This window comes from Bubalus kerabau, chromosome X (assembly GCF_029407905.1).
Source record: "Bubalus kerabau isolate K-KA32 ecotype Philippines breed swamp buffalo chromosome X, PCC_UOA_SB_1v2, whole genome shotgun sequence".
Classification (NCBI taxonomy): Eukaryota; Metazoa; Chordata; class Mammalia; order Artiodactyla; family Bovidae; genus Bubalus; species Bubalus kerabau.
This window is the reverse complement of record NC_073647.1, coordinates 68,766,910-68,783,298: the sequence shown is the minus strand read 5'-3', so window position 1 is coordinate 68,783,298 and position 16,389 is coordinate 68,766,910. Positions and strand designations below refer to the sequence as shown.

Below are 16,389 nucleotides of genomic sequence, written 5' to 3'. Positions count from 1 at the left end.
TATATCTCATTTCTCTTCCTTAAATTATGAACTTCTTCAGTGCCTTTTCTATATTTCACACATCTCTTTATCTGATAGCAGTATCATGCATAAAGAAGCACTTGAGAAACTCAATTTATATTCATTTCACAGTTACTTATAGAATCTTTATTATGTCCAGAAACCTATACTAGGTGTTATAAGAGATATACCAATTAATTAAAATGTTCTCATCCTCAGAGAGTTTAATCTCTAATAGAACTTAAGATAAATACACAAATAACTATAACACAAGATAATATAATCAGTGACCTAGCCACGATACACCCACTCCAGTGTTCTTGCCTGGAGAATCCCAGGGACAGGAGAGCCTGGTGGGCTGCCGTCTATGGGGTCGCACAGAGTCAGACACAACTGAAGTGACTTAGCAGCAGCAGCAGCAGCAGCCATGATACAGAAGGCTTAGTCAAAGTTGCTCAGTCATGTCTGACTCTTTGTGACACCATGGACTATACAATCCATGGAATTCTCTAGGCCAAAATACTGGAGTGGGTAGCCTTTCCATTCTCCAGGGGATCTTTCCATTCCAGGGATCAAAACCCAGACTCCTGAATTGCAGGCAGATTCTTTACAAGTTGAGCCACAAGGGAAGCAAACAGAAGGCTTATGAAGGTACAAAGGAAAGACCACCTATGGTTTTAAAGTAAGGGATCACAGATCTATAAATATTTGATGACTGAAGAAAATATTATATAATTAACAAACTAAGAACTTGATCCTTCTTTCCAAGCTTGCATATATCTATACAACTCATAAAAATGTGGAGATTTTAAGCTGATTAAAATCTCGTTCAAGATACTTAACAACAGTAAACTTAAAACTTTGATTGTATAAAGAAACAGGCCAGGTACTTTCTTTTTAAAAAGCAATATATTAAGCAATCTTTCCAATCATATGTCGAGTGCAAAAAGCTCTTCTCTTGAGCATGTCAGTGAATGTGGTATCTTGATATTGCTTACGTTTTATACATTTCAAAAACTTAATTGATCAGTTCTTCCATTTGATAGGTAACCGGAGAGACAAGAGAAAAGAAATATGTGTTTGTATATGTATACATGTGTGTGTACTTATTTTTACCAATGATTCGACGATTAAAATAATCAGGTAGCATTCGTTCACATACAGCAACCAGAAGCCAAAAAGCCTCTTCCTCTTTTGCATACAGAAGCAACACTGAAGTCAAAATATTCATTGCCTAAAATTCATAGAAAAATAAAACATAAATGTTGCTTGGGTAATCATTACATCTCTTCTTCAAATATAGTAGTTTTCAGCAATAACAACTATGAGAGTAATCATAAATGGATACATGAAAACTCTGAGCCAGTCCAAAGCAAAACAAGTTGAAGTCAGTCTATCATTTGCTAATCAGTTATTTTACACGGTAAATTTCAGGAAAATCAAATAGTAATATCATGAACATAGAACACAGTTAAGTAAAACCTCTGTAATTTAGACTAATTTCAATGAGTAAAAAGTATAAATTATCACAAGTCTTAAAAAATACATACATTCTCAGATCATTGCCAAATTCAGACTTAAATTGAAGAAAGTAGGAAAAACCACTAGACCATTCAGGTATGACCTAAATCAAATCCTGTGCAGTTCTACAGTGGAAGTGAGAAATAGATTCAAGGGATTAGATCTGATAGACATAGTGCCTAAAAAACTATGGATGGAGATTCATGATCTTGTTCAGGAGACAGGAATCAAGACCATCTGCAAGAAAAAGAAATGCAAAAAAGCAAAATGGTTGTCTGAGGAGGCCTTACAAATAGCTGTGAAAATAAGAGAAACAAAAAGCAAAGGAGAAAAGGAAAGATATACCCATTTAAATGCAGAGTTCCAAACAATAGCAAGGAGAGAGAAGAAAGCCTTCCTCAGTGATCAATGCAAAGAAATAGAAGAAAACAAGTGAATGGGAAAGACTAGAGATCTCTTCCAGAAAATTAGAGATACCAAGGGAACATTTCATGCAAAGATGGGCACAATAAAGGACAGAAATGGTATGGACCTAACTGAAGCAGAAGATATTAAGAAGAGGTGGCAAGAATACACAGAAGAATTGTACAAAAAAGATCTTCACAATCCAGATAATCACGATGGTGTGATCACTCACCTAGAGCCAGACATCCTGGAATGTGAAGTCAAGTGGGCCTTAGGAAGCATCATTATGAACAAAGCTAATGGAGATGATAGAATTGCAGCTGAGCTATTTCAAATCCTAGAAGATGATGCTGTGAAAGTGCTGCATTCAATATGCCAGCAAATTTGGAAAACTCAGCAGTGGCCACAGGACTGGAAAAGGTCACTTTTTATTGCAATCCCAAAGAAAGGCAATGCCAAAGAATGCTCAAACTGCAGCACAATTGCACTCATCTCACACGCTAGCAAAGTAATGCTCAAAATTCTCCAAGCCAGGCTTCAGCAATACATGAACCGTGAACTTCCAGATGTTCAAGCTGAATTTAGCAAAGGCAGAGGAACCAGAGATCAAATTGCCACTATCCATTGGATCATAGAAAAAGGAAGGGAATTTCAGAAAAACATCTACTTCTGCTTCATTGACTATGCTAAACCTCTGACTATGTGGATTACAACAAACTGTGGAAAATTTTTCAGGAAAATTCTTCAAAATTCTTCACCTGACCTGCCTCTTGAGAAATCTGTATGCAGGTCAGGAAGCAACAGTTAGAACTGGACATGGAACAACAGACTGGTTCCAAATAGGAAAAGGAGTACGTCAAGGCTGTATATTGTCACCCTGCTTATTTAACTTATATGCAGAGTACATCATGAGAAACGCTGGGCTGGAAGAAGCACAAGCTGGAATCAAGATTGCCGGGAGAAATATCAATAACCTCAGATATGCAGATGACACCACCCTGATGGCAGAAAGCGAGGAAGAACTAAAGAGCCTCTTGATGAAAATGAAAGAGAAAAGTGAAAAGGTTGGCTTAAAACTCAACATTCAAAAAACAAAGATCATGGCATCTGGTCCCATCACTTCATGGGAAATAGATGGGAAACAGTGGAAATACTGACAGACTTTATTTTCTTGGGCTCCAAAATCACTGCAGATGGTGACTGCAGCCATGAAATTAAAATAGGCTTACTCCTTGGAAGGAAAGTTATGACCAACCTAAACAGCATATTAAAAAGCAGAGACATTACTTTGCCAACAAAGGTCCACCTAGTCAAGGCTATGGTTTTCCCAGTGGTCATGTATGGATGTGAGAGTTGCACTATAAAGAAAGCTGAGGGCTGAAGAATTGATGCTTTTGAAATGTGGTGTAGGAGAAGACTCTTGAGAGCCCCTTGGACTGCAAGGAGATCCAACCAGTCCATCCTAAAGGACATCAGTCCTGAATATTCATTGGAAGGGCTGATGTTGAAGCCGAAACTCCAATACTTTGGCCACCTGATGCAAAGAACTGACTCATTTGAAAAGACCCTGATGCTGGGAAGATTGAAGGTGGGAGGAGACGGGGACGACAGAGGATGAGATGGTTGGATGGCATCACCGACTCAATGGACATGAGTTTGAGTAAACTCCAGGAGCTGTTGATGGACAGGGATGCTTGGCGTGCTGCAATTCATGGGGTTGCAGAGTTGGACATGACTGAGCAACTGAACTGAACTGAACTGAGGACATATTAAGATTGGAAAAACAAACCTCATCTGTATTTTCATCCATCCACAAGGTAACATCCCTTAAATGTCATTCTCAATTGTGTCTAAAACTAAATTTTCTTTCTTCTATTAAATAACATTTTCTTTGCTACCTTAATTTTGATCATGCTAGAAACCCTTTATCTACCACATCCAATTTGTCTTCACATTCTAGAGTTTCTTCTTATAAGAAGTCTTTTATTTTTATGTATTTATTTTTCTGGCTGCACCACATGGCATGTGGGATCTTACTTCCCCCATCAGGTATTGAACCTGTGCCCCCTACAGTTGGACTGCAGAGCTCTAACCACTGGACAACCAGGGAATTCCTAAAATGTCTTTTAAATTTGCTTTAACCTCTCCATTCTCACTACCACCCTAACTTTCTCCTTCTAATCTATCTTCCATACTAATGTCAGATCATTACTTTTATATAACATTTGGTCATAGCCCCTATTATAAAGGTAATATAATGTATAGAATCTGGAAAGAATGGAAAGGTGTGAAGAATATCAAACCTCTTGCATCCTACCTAGCCAGTTGATGTACTTTTTTCTGTGTTTTTATTTTCTTTTTCCCCTTCTAAAATTTAGACCAAACTGTATATTAAAGTTTGTTTTTTTTACTTAACATTATACATTTTCAATGCCATCAAATCATCAAATAGCTCTTCTAAAATAGTATTTTAATGACTGTAAAAAATCTAATAAGTGTAATATACTATAAATGATTTAGCTATTCTATTATTGGACATCTAGGCTGATTTTAGCATTTCAGTATTATATATAAAACACTGTTAATGAATATCTCCATATGTATCTCCAAGTGGTTTACTATTTTCTCAGTAAAGATACATAGAAATTAAATTATTTGGTCAATTAATATTATTTTTAAATGACTTGATATTACTGCCAAATTGTATTCTAGAAAGACTGTACCAATTTATATTCCTGACTTATAGTATTTGAATGTTTCCTTCCCTGTGCCTTTGCCAATACTAAGAACTGTGACAATTATAACTGTCTTTGCTGATTTGATAGTGAAAATAGTATGTCATGGTTTGAATTTTACTTTCTTTGAGATTGAACCTTTTTTTTTTTAAACTTTATTATCTGTATTTTTTATCTGTGACTATCTTTTCATGTCCATTGCTCATTTTTATAACTCAGTACTTTTCTTATAGATTTGTATATTAAGTATATCAATCTTTGTCAGATCTGGAGCAATATCTGACTTCAAGTTCAGTTTTCACTCTATCACTTTCCTGTTCAAGAAGCCATAATGGGAGCAGCATCAGTGAAAATAGCAGAGTAAGGCCCTCTGAAAAAAGCTTTCCTTGGTAAAAGCAGTAAGAACACTAGCAAAAATCATCAAAATCAATTTTCAGAACTTTGAAAGTTCACCAAAAGCTTACAGCAAGTCAGGAAGCATTAGTTAATAAAATGGCTGAATCTCAAAAAAAACAGTGAACCCTGTGGCATTTTAAATTGTCCAAGTCCCACCCCTCCTGAGCTTCACAGAAGCCTGAAAAACCAACACTCAGGAATCATGGTGAAAAGCAGCACCTAGCAGCCATGGGAGGAAACACAATGGGGCTCAAGTGCCTCCAACATCCCATTCCCAGTGAACTGTCATTATTTGACCTATCTGGTCATTCCCTAGAAAACTGCACTCACAAGGCTGTCTTTATTTGACCCAACACAGAGCTTACCCAAGGCAAACAACCTTTCTTTTAAAAAATCAGAAGCAGTTGCTGAACGTGTGGCTTCCTGAGGTAATGGTAACAACTGGGCCAAACAACAGGCTAATAAGGGGTGAAAATGAAAAGCTGGAGAATGAGACATCCATGGGGGACTTTGGAAAGCTCTAATTTATTCCTGGGAATCTAGAAGACCAAATGCATGATATGGTTTTATGCCTGCCCAGAGCTGTAGGCACATTCAGGAAAGAACAGAAAAAGCCCTAAGCTCTTATCTCTGGCTAATCTTGAGGCTCTGCACAAACAGGAAGTGATAAAGAATAGAAAAAAATAGGGAAAACTCAACCAAATCAAAAGCTGGTTCTTTAGAAAGATTTAAAAACCTGAAATACCTTTAGGTAACCTAACCAAAAAGACAAAAAATAGAAAGAGAGACTGACTCAAATTAAAATCAAGAAATAGAGAACATTACTACCAATGTTAACAGAAATAAAAAGGATTATTAAGGGAATACAAGGAATAACTATGCTAACAAATTAGACAACCTAGATAAAATGGACAATTTCCTAGAAAAACCAAGACCAACTCAAGAAGAAACTGAAAAATCTGACAACACTTATTACAAGTAAAGATATTGAACTAATAATAAAAAAAAAAACTTTCTACAAAAAAACTCTAGGAACAGATAGTTTCATTGGCCAATTCTATCACAATTTAAAGAAGGATTAACACCAAATGGGAGGGCAAGAAACATTACCAAGCTCATTCTTTGACGTGCGTACATGCATGCTAAGTCACTTCAGTCATGTTTGACTCTTTGCAACCCGATGGACTATAGTCTGTCAGGTTCCTCTGTCCATGGGCATTCTCCAGGCAAGAATATTGGAGTGGGTTGCCAATCTTTTTTCCAGGGGATCTTCCTGACTCTGGGATCAAACCTGCCATCTCTTATGTCTCCTGCATTGGCAGGTTGGTTCTTTACCACTAGCCGCCACCTGGGAAGCCCAATTCTTTTGACACCCTGACATGCCCTGACACTAAAACCAGACAAAGACATCACAAGAAAATTATCAATACATTTTATGAATATAAATGCAAAAATCTCCAACAAAATACTAGAAAATCGAACACAATAGCCTATAAAAAAGGATTACACATAATGACCCAGTAAGATTTACCCTGGCAATACAAGTGTGGTGAAACATGACAACAAAAGTAATACACGATGTAAAAAATTAACAAATGGAAACTTCAATTAAATAGTTTGGAGACCAGAAGGGGGCGCTCTCATGCCCTGCAACTACAGCAGAGACTAACAGGAAGACTTTTCTTTCCTGACAAGGCCAATGTAAAGCTATGGACTCTTAGTTTACTATAGCCCTTCCAACTTTCTTTTCTTCTCTATAAAAGTTTTCTCCTCCCCTTGGCATGAGGGGACTTGCCAATGGCTCACCATGGTTGTAGACCCCAAACCGCCAGTTCTATGCTCATCCTAAATAAACCCATCTTTGCTGAAGAAATATCTGGTCGTCTATTTGTTTCAGGTCAACAATGATATTACTAAAATAAAGGGGGAAAGTCACATGATTATCTCAACAGACACAGAAAATTACTTAAAATCCACTACCCTTTCATGATAAAGACACTTAATGAACTAGGAATATAAGGGAACTTCCACAACATGATAAACATAATCTATAAAACGCCCACATCTAACATCTACTTAATGATGAAAGACTGATTGCTTCCTTTTAAGATAAATAACAAGAAAGGAATACGCATTCTCACCACTTTTCTTTAACATTGTACCTGAAGGTTATAGCCAAGTCAACCAGGCAAGAAAAAGAGGGGAAAAAGACATCTAGGTTGGAATGGAAGAAGTAAAAATATTCACTATTCAGATTCCATGATCTTGTATACAGAAAATCCTAAGTAAGGAATCCACAAAAGAAAAAAAAAAAAAAAGACTCCACTAGAACTAATAAGCTCAGCAAGATTACAGGATACAAAATCAATATATACAAAAATCAACTGTATTTCTATATAGTGGCAAATGAGCAATCCAAAAATAAAATCAAGAAAACAATTCCATTTATTGTAATGTCAAAAAGAATAAAAAATTTAGAAATAAAATTAACAAAGGAAGTAAGAATCTAGAGCCTTCCACATAGGAAACTACAAAACAACCTTGAATAAAATCTAAAAAGAATTAAATGGGAAAAGAAAAAAATCCTGTGTTCATGGTTAGAAGACCAGGATTTTTTTTGCTTTCTTCAGAAATTGTCAAACAGATCCTAAAATTCATAAGGAAATGCAAGAGATCTAAAAAAGCCAAAATAATTTTTGGAAAAATAGTTAAAGGACTCAAATTTCCCCATTTCAAAAGTTACTACACAGCTGCAGTAAAAAAGACAGTATGATATTGGCATAAGAACAGAAACATAAATCAATAGAACAGAATTTTGAGTCAAGAAATAAGCCCTAACATTTATAGTCAATTGATTTTCAGCAGGGTACCAAGGCAATTTAGTGAGTAAAAGATTGGTTTTTTTTCAACTAATGGCACTGGGACAACTGGCTATTCACAAGTAAAAGAATGAAGCTGAACCTTTTCTATACACTACACATGAAAATTAACACAAAAGGGTCCAGAAACCTAAATTTTAGCATTAAAACTATAAAACCCTTAGAAGAAAACATAGGAATAAATCTTTTTAACCTTGGCTTAGGCAATGGCTTCTTAGATATGACATCAAAAGCACACACAACAAAAGAAAAACATAAAAATAAATATTAAAACTTTGGTGCTTCAAAGAGTACCATTAAGAAAATGAACAATCCATGGAATAGAAGAAAAAATTGCAACTACTATATTTGATAAAGGATTAGTATCCAAAATATATAAAGAATCATTACAACTCAACAACAACAAGATAAACAAAATTTAAAGATGATAAAGAAGAGATAAAGCCAGTCAGCCAGACATAATGAGTTAGTATTGTTCACCTGGGTTTTTGATAACAAGCAATAAAACCTGCTTACCATATTAAATTCAAACTTTTCCCAAACTTAAAAGATTCACCACGATCTTGCTTCACACAAACTTACTTACTTCTTGAGTCCAACATGAACCTATCCAGTCTGACCTCCATGGCCAACTTATTTTCACCTGAATGACAGTGCTCATAGTGTTACCTAACTCAGTAACTTTCCTCTGGCCCTCCAAGTTTCTAACTTTGCTTTCATTTTTTAGAAGTAAAAAATCGAGTAATGCCTACTTTGAAGCTGCCTCTAAACTACTGCATACAGATAATCTCAGGCTTTGTGAGTGTAAGCTCTTTGAGAAAAGAAGCATTATGCTTCTTTTTTTACCTTTCAGGGACCCTAAAACAGGCTAAATACTTGTCATTTAGACAACCCATTCACTTAAATTACTTTTCAAACTTTCCTCTCTACTGATAAGTTTCAATGGATAGATAGGATTGATATGTAGTCATAATGGTTTGTTGTTGTTGTTGTTTAGTCGTTAAGTTGTGTCCAAATCTTTTGCGCCCCCGTGTACTATAGCTCACCATGCTCCTGTATCCATGGGATTTCCCAGGCAAAAATACAGGAGTGGGATGCCATTTCCTTTTTTAGAGGATCTTCTCAATCCAAGGACTGAACTTATGTCTCACAAACTGGCAGGTGGATTCTTGACCACTGAGCCACTCTGAACATATGAGTATGTACTGATTCAAATTTTCTTTTGGTTTCTTCACAGAACTATCTAGCCTCTTGCTTCAATCTTTAGTAGCTGCTCTCAAGGCATGTTTCCTTCAGTTCCTTTCCTAGGTTGATGTCCTCTTTCTGAGAATCATCTCTTCCTTTTTTCATCCTCCTCAGCTTATTTTGTAGGCTTCTTCAGGTGGAGTCAGTGGTAAAGAATCCACCTGCCAATGCAGGAGACACTGGAGACATGTGTTCAATCCCTGGGTCAGGAAGATCCCCTGGAGGAGGGCATGGCAACCCACTCCAGTATTCTTGCCTGGAGAATTCCATGGACAGAGGAGCCTGATGGGCTACAATCCATGGGGTTGCAAAGAGTCAGACACAACTGAGTACACAAGCAGGCACACAACTTATTTTATAAAATCATACATTCCAGTAGCTTCTTAAGAAAGGATACATGGAAGAAAAATGTTTTAAATGCTTGCATTTGACATCGAATTGACCATTTGATTAAATATAGAATACCAAGTTAAAGATTTTTTCCTCAAGATTTAAAGGCATCATTTCACTGTTTACTACCTTAAGAGTTACTGCTGAGGAGTCTGGTGACATTCTAATTTTGTTTCCTTTCTGGTGATGTATTTCTCCCTTCTCTGGGAAGTTTAAAGATTTTCACTTTAAAAAGTTTAAAGATTTTTTCACTTTTGGAATTCTCAAATTTCACCGAGATGAAACTTGGTCCATTTCCATTCATTGTGATGAGTACTGGATGAGCCTTCATTATAAATAAATGTGTGGCTAAGAGTACTAGCTAGTCACCATAATCCAGTCTCCCTTTCTCCCATAGTATCTGGATGTACGTGTGTGTAATCATGCTGGATTTTTGCAGACTTCTTTATAAATATGTGTTGCCTGAGACCAAGATCCTCCAATAATATGTGGGCCTGGACAAAATAATTTCCTGTAATTATTTCTCTATGCTCTCTCCCTTCTTCCTGTGAGTAGTAATGGCAATGAAAGAGCACCGTGGAAGGCATGTTTTGAAGATGACAGAGCCTGTTGTCATCCTATACCTCTGAATAATCACACGAAGTAGAACTACCTACTGACCTGAAAACTTGCTCTGTTAAAGGAACTGTTTAATCTTTTAAGTAAACTTCTGTGTTTGAGCAATTATCTGTTTGAAATTATTGGTTAGCAGTCAAGCATACCCTTTAGTGTCCTCCTAAAGGATTTTTTTCAATGATTTCTCCACTGTCTACAAAGTAAAATCAAACTCCTGACTTATCCCAATCTACCTTATTGATCCCTCCTCCACCGCCCAATTGCCCAGTTACTTCATTTCATTAACTCTACACTTCTACTAAATAGAACATCTGTCCGTTAGTCACTCAGTCGTGCCCAACTCTTTGTGACCCCATGGACTGCAGCCCACCAGGCTCCTTGGTCCATGGGATTTTCCAGGCAAGGATACTGGAGGGGGTTGCCATTTCTTTCTCCAAAACAGAACATGGTCCTACATATATTCCATATTTACCTCTATCTGTGCCTGGTTACACCAATCCCTTCATCTAGAATGGTCTTTCATTCCTTCTCCATATATCCAAAATTCACGGATTTCAAGACCTACAAGTGCCACTTTTTCCATGAAGTCTTTTCTGTTCCTCCAACTTATTCCTTTTATGAATCCTGGTGAGACTTAATATTCTCTAATAAACTGTCTCATTTGTTTTTCATTTGTCAATGAATCTGTTTTAATACCTGCCAGTCCAAATATTTTTAAGGGGAGGATTCTTATCTGATTCAGCTTTATGTAGTCCTGAGTACCAGCACAGTATCTTTCACAGGGCAGGAATTCAATAAATATTTGTTAAATATAAAAGAGAAATGAAATAATAGAATATCAATTCTAAATACTTCTACTACCATTCTTAGATTAATAATATCCACTATCAATCGCAGCCCAATCTCTGTTCTTATTAGTAGAGTTGGATTTGATGTGATTTTATCATTTGGAACATGTAAATAGTTGAGTTCATAATGACAGCATACCTGGCAGTATCCAATTTTGGGATTTCTGAATGCATAAGCAGTAAGTACCCGCCTCAGAGCAGATATACCAGTGTCACTCTGAAAGGCTGGATGCTCAGGCAGGGAGCGACGCAAATCACGTTCAATTTCTTCAGTAGCCAAGTTGCAGGTCCCTAAGGACTGCTCAACCACTTCAGCATAATAGCCAGGATTAGCAGCCATGTCATTAACAGCACCTGTATAGATGATTACATTGACACACAAAAGAAGAGGAATATAAAAAAGCTACAACTTGCATATATACATGAAGAACTGGATTGCTTTTAAATTTAGCTCTATGCTCAAGTGTTATCTGAGTACAAACAAAATGAAAAGCTTCACACTATACAGCAATCAGAAAATAAAAAGAAATTAAAGGAATCCGGATCAGAAAAGAAGTAAAGCTCTCACTGTTTGCAGATGACATGATACTAAAGATAGTATCAGAACCCTAAAGATAGTATCAGAACATTACTAGAGCTAATCAGTGAATTTAGCAAAGTTTCAGGATACAGAATCAATACACAGAAATCACTTGCATTTCTATATACTAACAATGAAAAATCAGAAAGAGAGATTAAGGAATCAATCCTATTCGCCACTGCAACAAAAATAATAAAATATCTAGGAATAAACTTGTCTAAGAACTGTACATAGAAAATTATAAGACACTAATGAAAGAAATCAAAGATGACATAAACAGATATTGCATGTTCCAGGGTAGGAAGAATCAATATTGTGAAAATGACTATACTACCAAATGCAATCTACAGATGCAATGTAATTCCTATCAAATTATCAATGGCTTTTTTCACAGAAATAGAACAAAAAATTTCACAATTCATATGGAAACACAAAAGACCCCAAATAGCCAAAGCAGTCTTGAGAAAGAAGAATGGAGTTGGAATAATCAACATTCCTGACTTCAGATTATACTACAAAGCTACAGTCATCAAGACAGCATGGTACTAGCACAGAAACAGAAACATAGACCAATGGAACAAGATAGAAAGCCCAGAGATAAACCCATGCACCTATGGGTACCTTATTTTTGACAAAGGAGGCAAGAGTATACAATGGAGCACAGCCTCTTCAATAAATGGTGCTGGGAAAACTGGACAGCTACATGTTAAAGAATGAAATTAGAATACCTCCTAATACCATACACAAAGATAAACTCAAAATGGATTCTAGACCTAAATGTAAGATCAGAAACCATAATACTCTTAGAGGAAAACATAGGCAGAACACTCGATGACATAAATCAAAGCAAGATCCTCTATAACACACCTCCTAGAGTAATGGAAATAAAAACAAAAGTAAACAAATGGGACCTGTTTAAACTTAAAAGCTTTCGCATAGCAAAAAGACAGCTCTCAGAATGGGAGAAAATAATAGCAAATGAAACAACTGACAAAGGATTAATCTCCAAAATATACAAGCAGCTCATACAACTCAATACCAGAAAAACAAACAACACATTCAAAAAGTGGGAAAAAGACCTAAACAGAAATTTCTCCAAAGAAAACATACAGATGGCTAATACATGAAAAGATGCTCAACATCACTCATTATTAGAGAAATGCAAATCAAAACTACAATGAGAAATCACCTCATACTGGTCAGAATGGCCATCATCAAAAAGTCTACAAGCAATAAATGCTGGAGAGAGTGTGGAGAAAAAGGGAATGCTCTTGTACTGTTGGTGGGAATGTATGTTGATATAGCCACTATGGAAGACAATATGGAGATTCCTTAAAAAACTAGGAATAAAACCACCATACGACCCAGCAATCCCACTTCTAGGCCTATACTGTGAGGAAACCAAAATTGAAAGAGACACATGTTTCCCATTGTTCACTGTAGCACTATTTACAATAGCTAGAACATGGAAGCAACCTAGATGTCCATTGACAAATGAACGGATAAAGAAGCTGTGGTACATATTCACAATGGAATATTACTCAGCCATTAAAAGGAACACATTTGAGTCAGTTCTAATGAGATGGATGAACTTAGAACCTATTATACAGAGTGAAGTGAGTCAGAAAGAGAAAGATAAATACCGTATTCTAAAATATATATATATGGAATCTAGAAAAACGGTATTTAAGAATTTATTCACAGGGCAACAATGCAGAAAGAGACATAGAGAATGGTCTAATGGACATAGGGAAAGGGGAGGAGAGGGTGAAATGTATGGAAAGAGTAACATGGAAACTTACATTACCATATGTAAAATAGATAGCCAATGGGAATTTGCTGTATGGCTCAGGAAACTCAAACAGGGGCTCTGTATCAACCTAGAGGGGTGGGATGGGGAGGGAGATGGGAGGGAGTTTCAAAAGGAAGGGGATATATATATACCTATGGCTGATTCATGTTGAGGTTTGACAGAAAACAGCAAAATTCTATAAAGCAATTATCCTTCAACAAAAAATAAATTAAAAAAAGGAAAAGCTTCACACTAAAACCTCTAACATCAGGACACCAATCTTATCCAAAAGAGTAACATTTTCATGAAATGTCATTTCCCCTTAACTTTCCTCTGACACTAGAGGTTCCCATTCCATCCCTTGCAGTTAGCTATATATTGCCTCATAAACTTATCTGCTCAGGCAATGGATGTGTGTATATAAAGGTAAGTACATGTAATTATTGTACTCTCTTTGACTAGTCTGAACTCATGATGGGATGATGAGTAAGACTTTGTTCTAGCCATCTTTGTAATTATTTTTATTGGGGCATAGTTAATGTCTGTTAAATGAATAAAGTGAGTAAGTGGAATACCTGAAAAAAGCATCCAGAGCTCTCCTCTTAAGGTCTCTGGAATCCCTCTTACAACCAGATCTCGAGTCTTTTTGGTCCGAAACATGCTAACACCACGTCCACATTCTGAAAATAGAATGTTCCAGGACTGTTCCTTCATCTTTTCTTTCAACTATAACAACAACAAAAAAATCAAAACAATTAAACATGATGAGAAACTAACTTAATTTGAAATTAAGTTTCAAATAACTTGACAACTTTCTTCACCAAAAAACAATACCTATGGAAAATAAGAACACAGAAAGTCAAAATCGGTATTCACAGATGGGCTAACCACTGGAACACTGTCATCACAAAAATCTTCTAAACCCATGTGAGCATAACAGCTTTAATTTACTATTTTAGTTCTTAGCTAAACTCACGTTAAAATGGGAAAATCAGGACACTTAGGAGGTAAAACTTTGAACCATCATTCTCACCAATCACTCCAATTAGGATTGACTGTCAGAAATCTATGCAAATAAAACCCAAGATTCAACTTTCATCTTAATTCTAGATAATAGTCGTATTTTGTATCTGCTAAAAAATCTTTTCTAGCCCTAAAAGAAGAATTTTCAGTTGCAATACCTTCTAGTCTAATATTTTTATTTTTAATCAATTGTTTCAATCCACAGATTTAAATATTTTGTTTTCCTACCATTTTGGAATCAAGGGTCTCCAAATTCTGAGGGTGAAATACTGTCATTAAAGCTTCAGTGTTCACAGTTTTGCTGCATTCTCTCTGACATGTCAAAGACTGTACCTCGGTATCATCAGATGGGTCTATAGAATCAGAACTAACAGGAACCTGGAAAAGAAGGAATATAATTGTCCCAAATGTGTGCCTAAAAGTTTCTGCAAGAGGAAAAAGTGCTAATGTTTTATCTGTCATTTAAGAACCACGATTTATATACATAATAAATATTAATGCAATGTCTCAGAAGAACATTGTTTTTCTATCAAAATTAGAGATGTCAACAAACCAATGTCAAGAACATCAAACTCAGGACCTTAGTGAATCAATTCCTCTATATGGGCAAACAAATACTGGCAAAATATTAAAAAGCAAAAAACAGTTCAGAACACCGGAAATTAACCAAAGGTACAGAATGAACTGAAAAGTATCAATTAAAGAAAAAAAAAAAAAAACTATTGAACCTCAGTAAGAACACCAGTCTGTTACGTTTTAACTTCAAGTTATTCCCATCCTCCCTCCCTTCCAAGTTCAAAGGTATAGTAGTCATGAAAGTCAGAACTATCACAGCCAATGGATCTTTTGGAGGTTCATTAAAAGCCCCATCCCCAGAACACAGTCAATATTTTCACCAAATTAGTAGCTACCCAGAAAACTCCATTCCCAGGGAGTTGTTACCATTGGATTTTATTCTGAGCTCAGTTCAGTTCAGTTCAGTTCAGTCGCTCAGTCGTGTCCGACTCTTTGTGACCCCATGAATTGCAGCACGCCAGGCATCCCTGTCCATCACCAACTCCCAGAGTTCACCCAAACCCACGTCCATCGAGTCAGTGATGCCATCCAGCCATCTCATCCTCTGTCGTTCCCTTTTCCTCCTGCCCCCAATCCCTCCCAGCATCAGAGTCTTTTCCAATGAGTCAACTCTTCACATGAGGTGGCCAAAGTACTGGAGTTTCAGCTTTAGCATCATTCCTTCCAAAGAAATCCCAGGGCTGATCTCCTTCAGAAAGGACTGGTTGGATCTCCTTGCAGTCCAAGGGACTCTCAAGAGTCTTCTCCAACACCACAGTTCAAAAGCATCAATTCTTCGGCGCTCAGCCTTCTTCACAGTCCAACTCTCACATCCATACATGACCACAGGAAAAACCATAGCCTTGACTAGACGGACCTTTGTTGGCAAAGTAATGTCTCTGCTTTTTAATATGCTGTTTAGGTTGGTCATAACTTTCCTTCCAAGGAGTAAGCATCTTTTAATTTCATGGCCACAATCACCATCTGCAGTCATTTTGGAGCCCCCCAAAATAAAGTCTGACACTGTTTCCCCATCTATTTCCCATGAAGTGATGGGACCAGATGCCATGATCTTCATTTTTGAATGTTGAGCTTTAAGCCAACTTTTTCACTCTCCTCTTTCACTTTCATCAAGAGGCTTTTTAGTTCCTCTTCACTTTCTGCCATCAGGGTGGTGTCATCTGCATATCTGAGGTTATTGATATTTCTCCCGGCAATCTTGATTCCAGCTTGTGCTTCTTCCAGCCCAGCGTTTCTCATGATGTACTCTGCATATAAGTTAAATAAGCAGGGTGACAATATACGGCCTTGACGTACTCCTTTTCCTATTTGGAACCAGTCTGTTGTTCCATGTCCAGTTCTAACTGTTGCTTCCTGACCTGCATATTCAGAGCTCAGATCTTTG

The 16,389-nt window shown here is 36.7% G+C and overlaps 1 protein-coding gene across 4 annotated transcripts in view; it reads right to left on the bottom strand.

Moving 5' to 3' along the window:
• TBC1D8B (TBC1 domain family member 8B) overlaps positions 1-16,389 on the bottom strand; it is a 75,241-nt gene that overhangs the window by 19,176 nt on the left and 39,676 nt on the right. For 3 of the 4 annotated variants that reach the window (XM_055563188.1, XM_055563191.1, XM_055563189.1), the window contains exons 8-11: positions 14,658-14,807; positions 13,982-14,132; positions 11,174-11,388; positions 1,117-1,234 (exon numbers count right to left, since the gene is read on the bottom strand). In XM_055563188.1, the coding sequence (XP_055419163.1) occupies positions 1,117-1,234; positions 11,174-11,388; positions 13,982-14,132; positions 14,658-14,807 (634 nt within the window). The remainder of the gene's footprint in view (positions 1-1,116; positions 1,235-11,173; positions 11,389-13,981; positions 14,133-14,657; positions 14,808-16,389) is intronic. The other variant, XM_055563190.1, reaches the window with a different exon arrangement.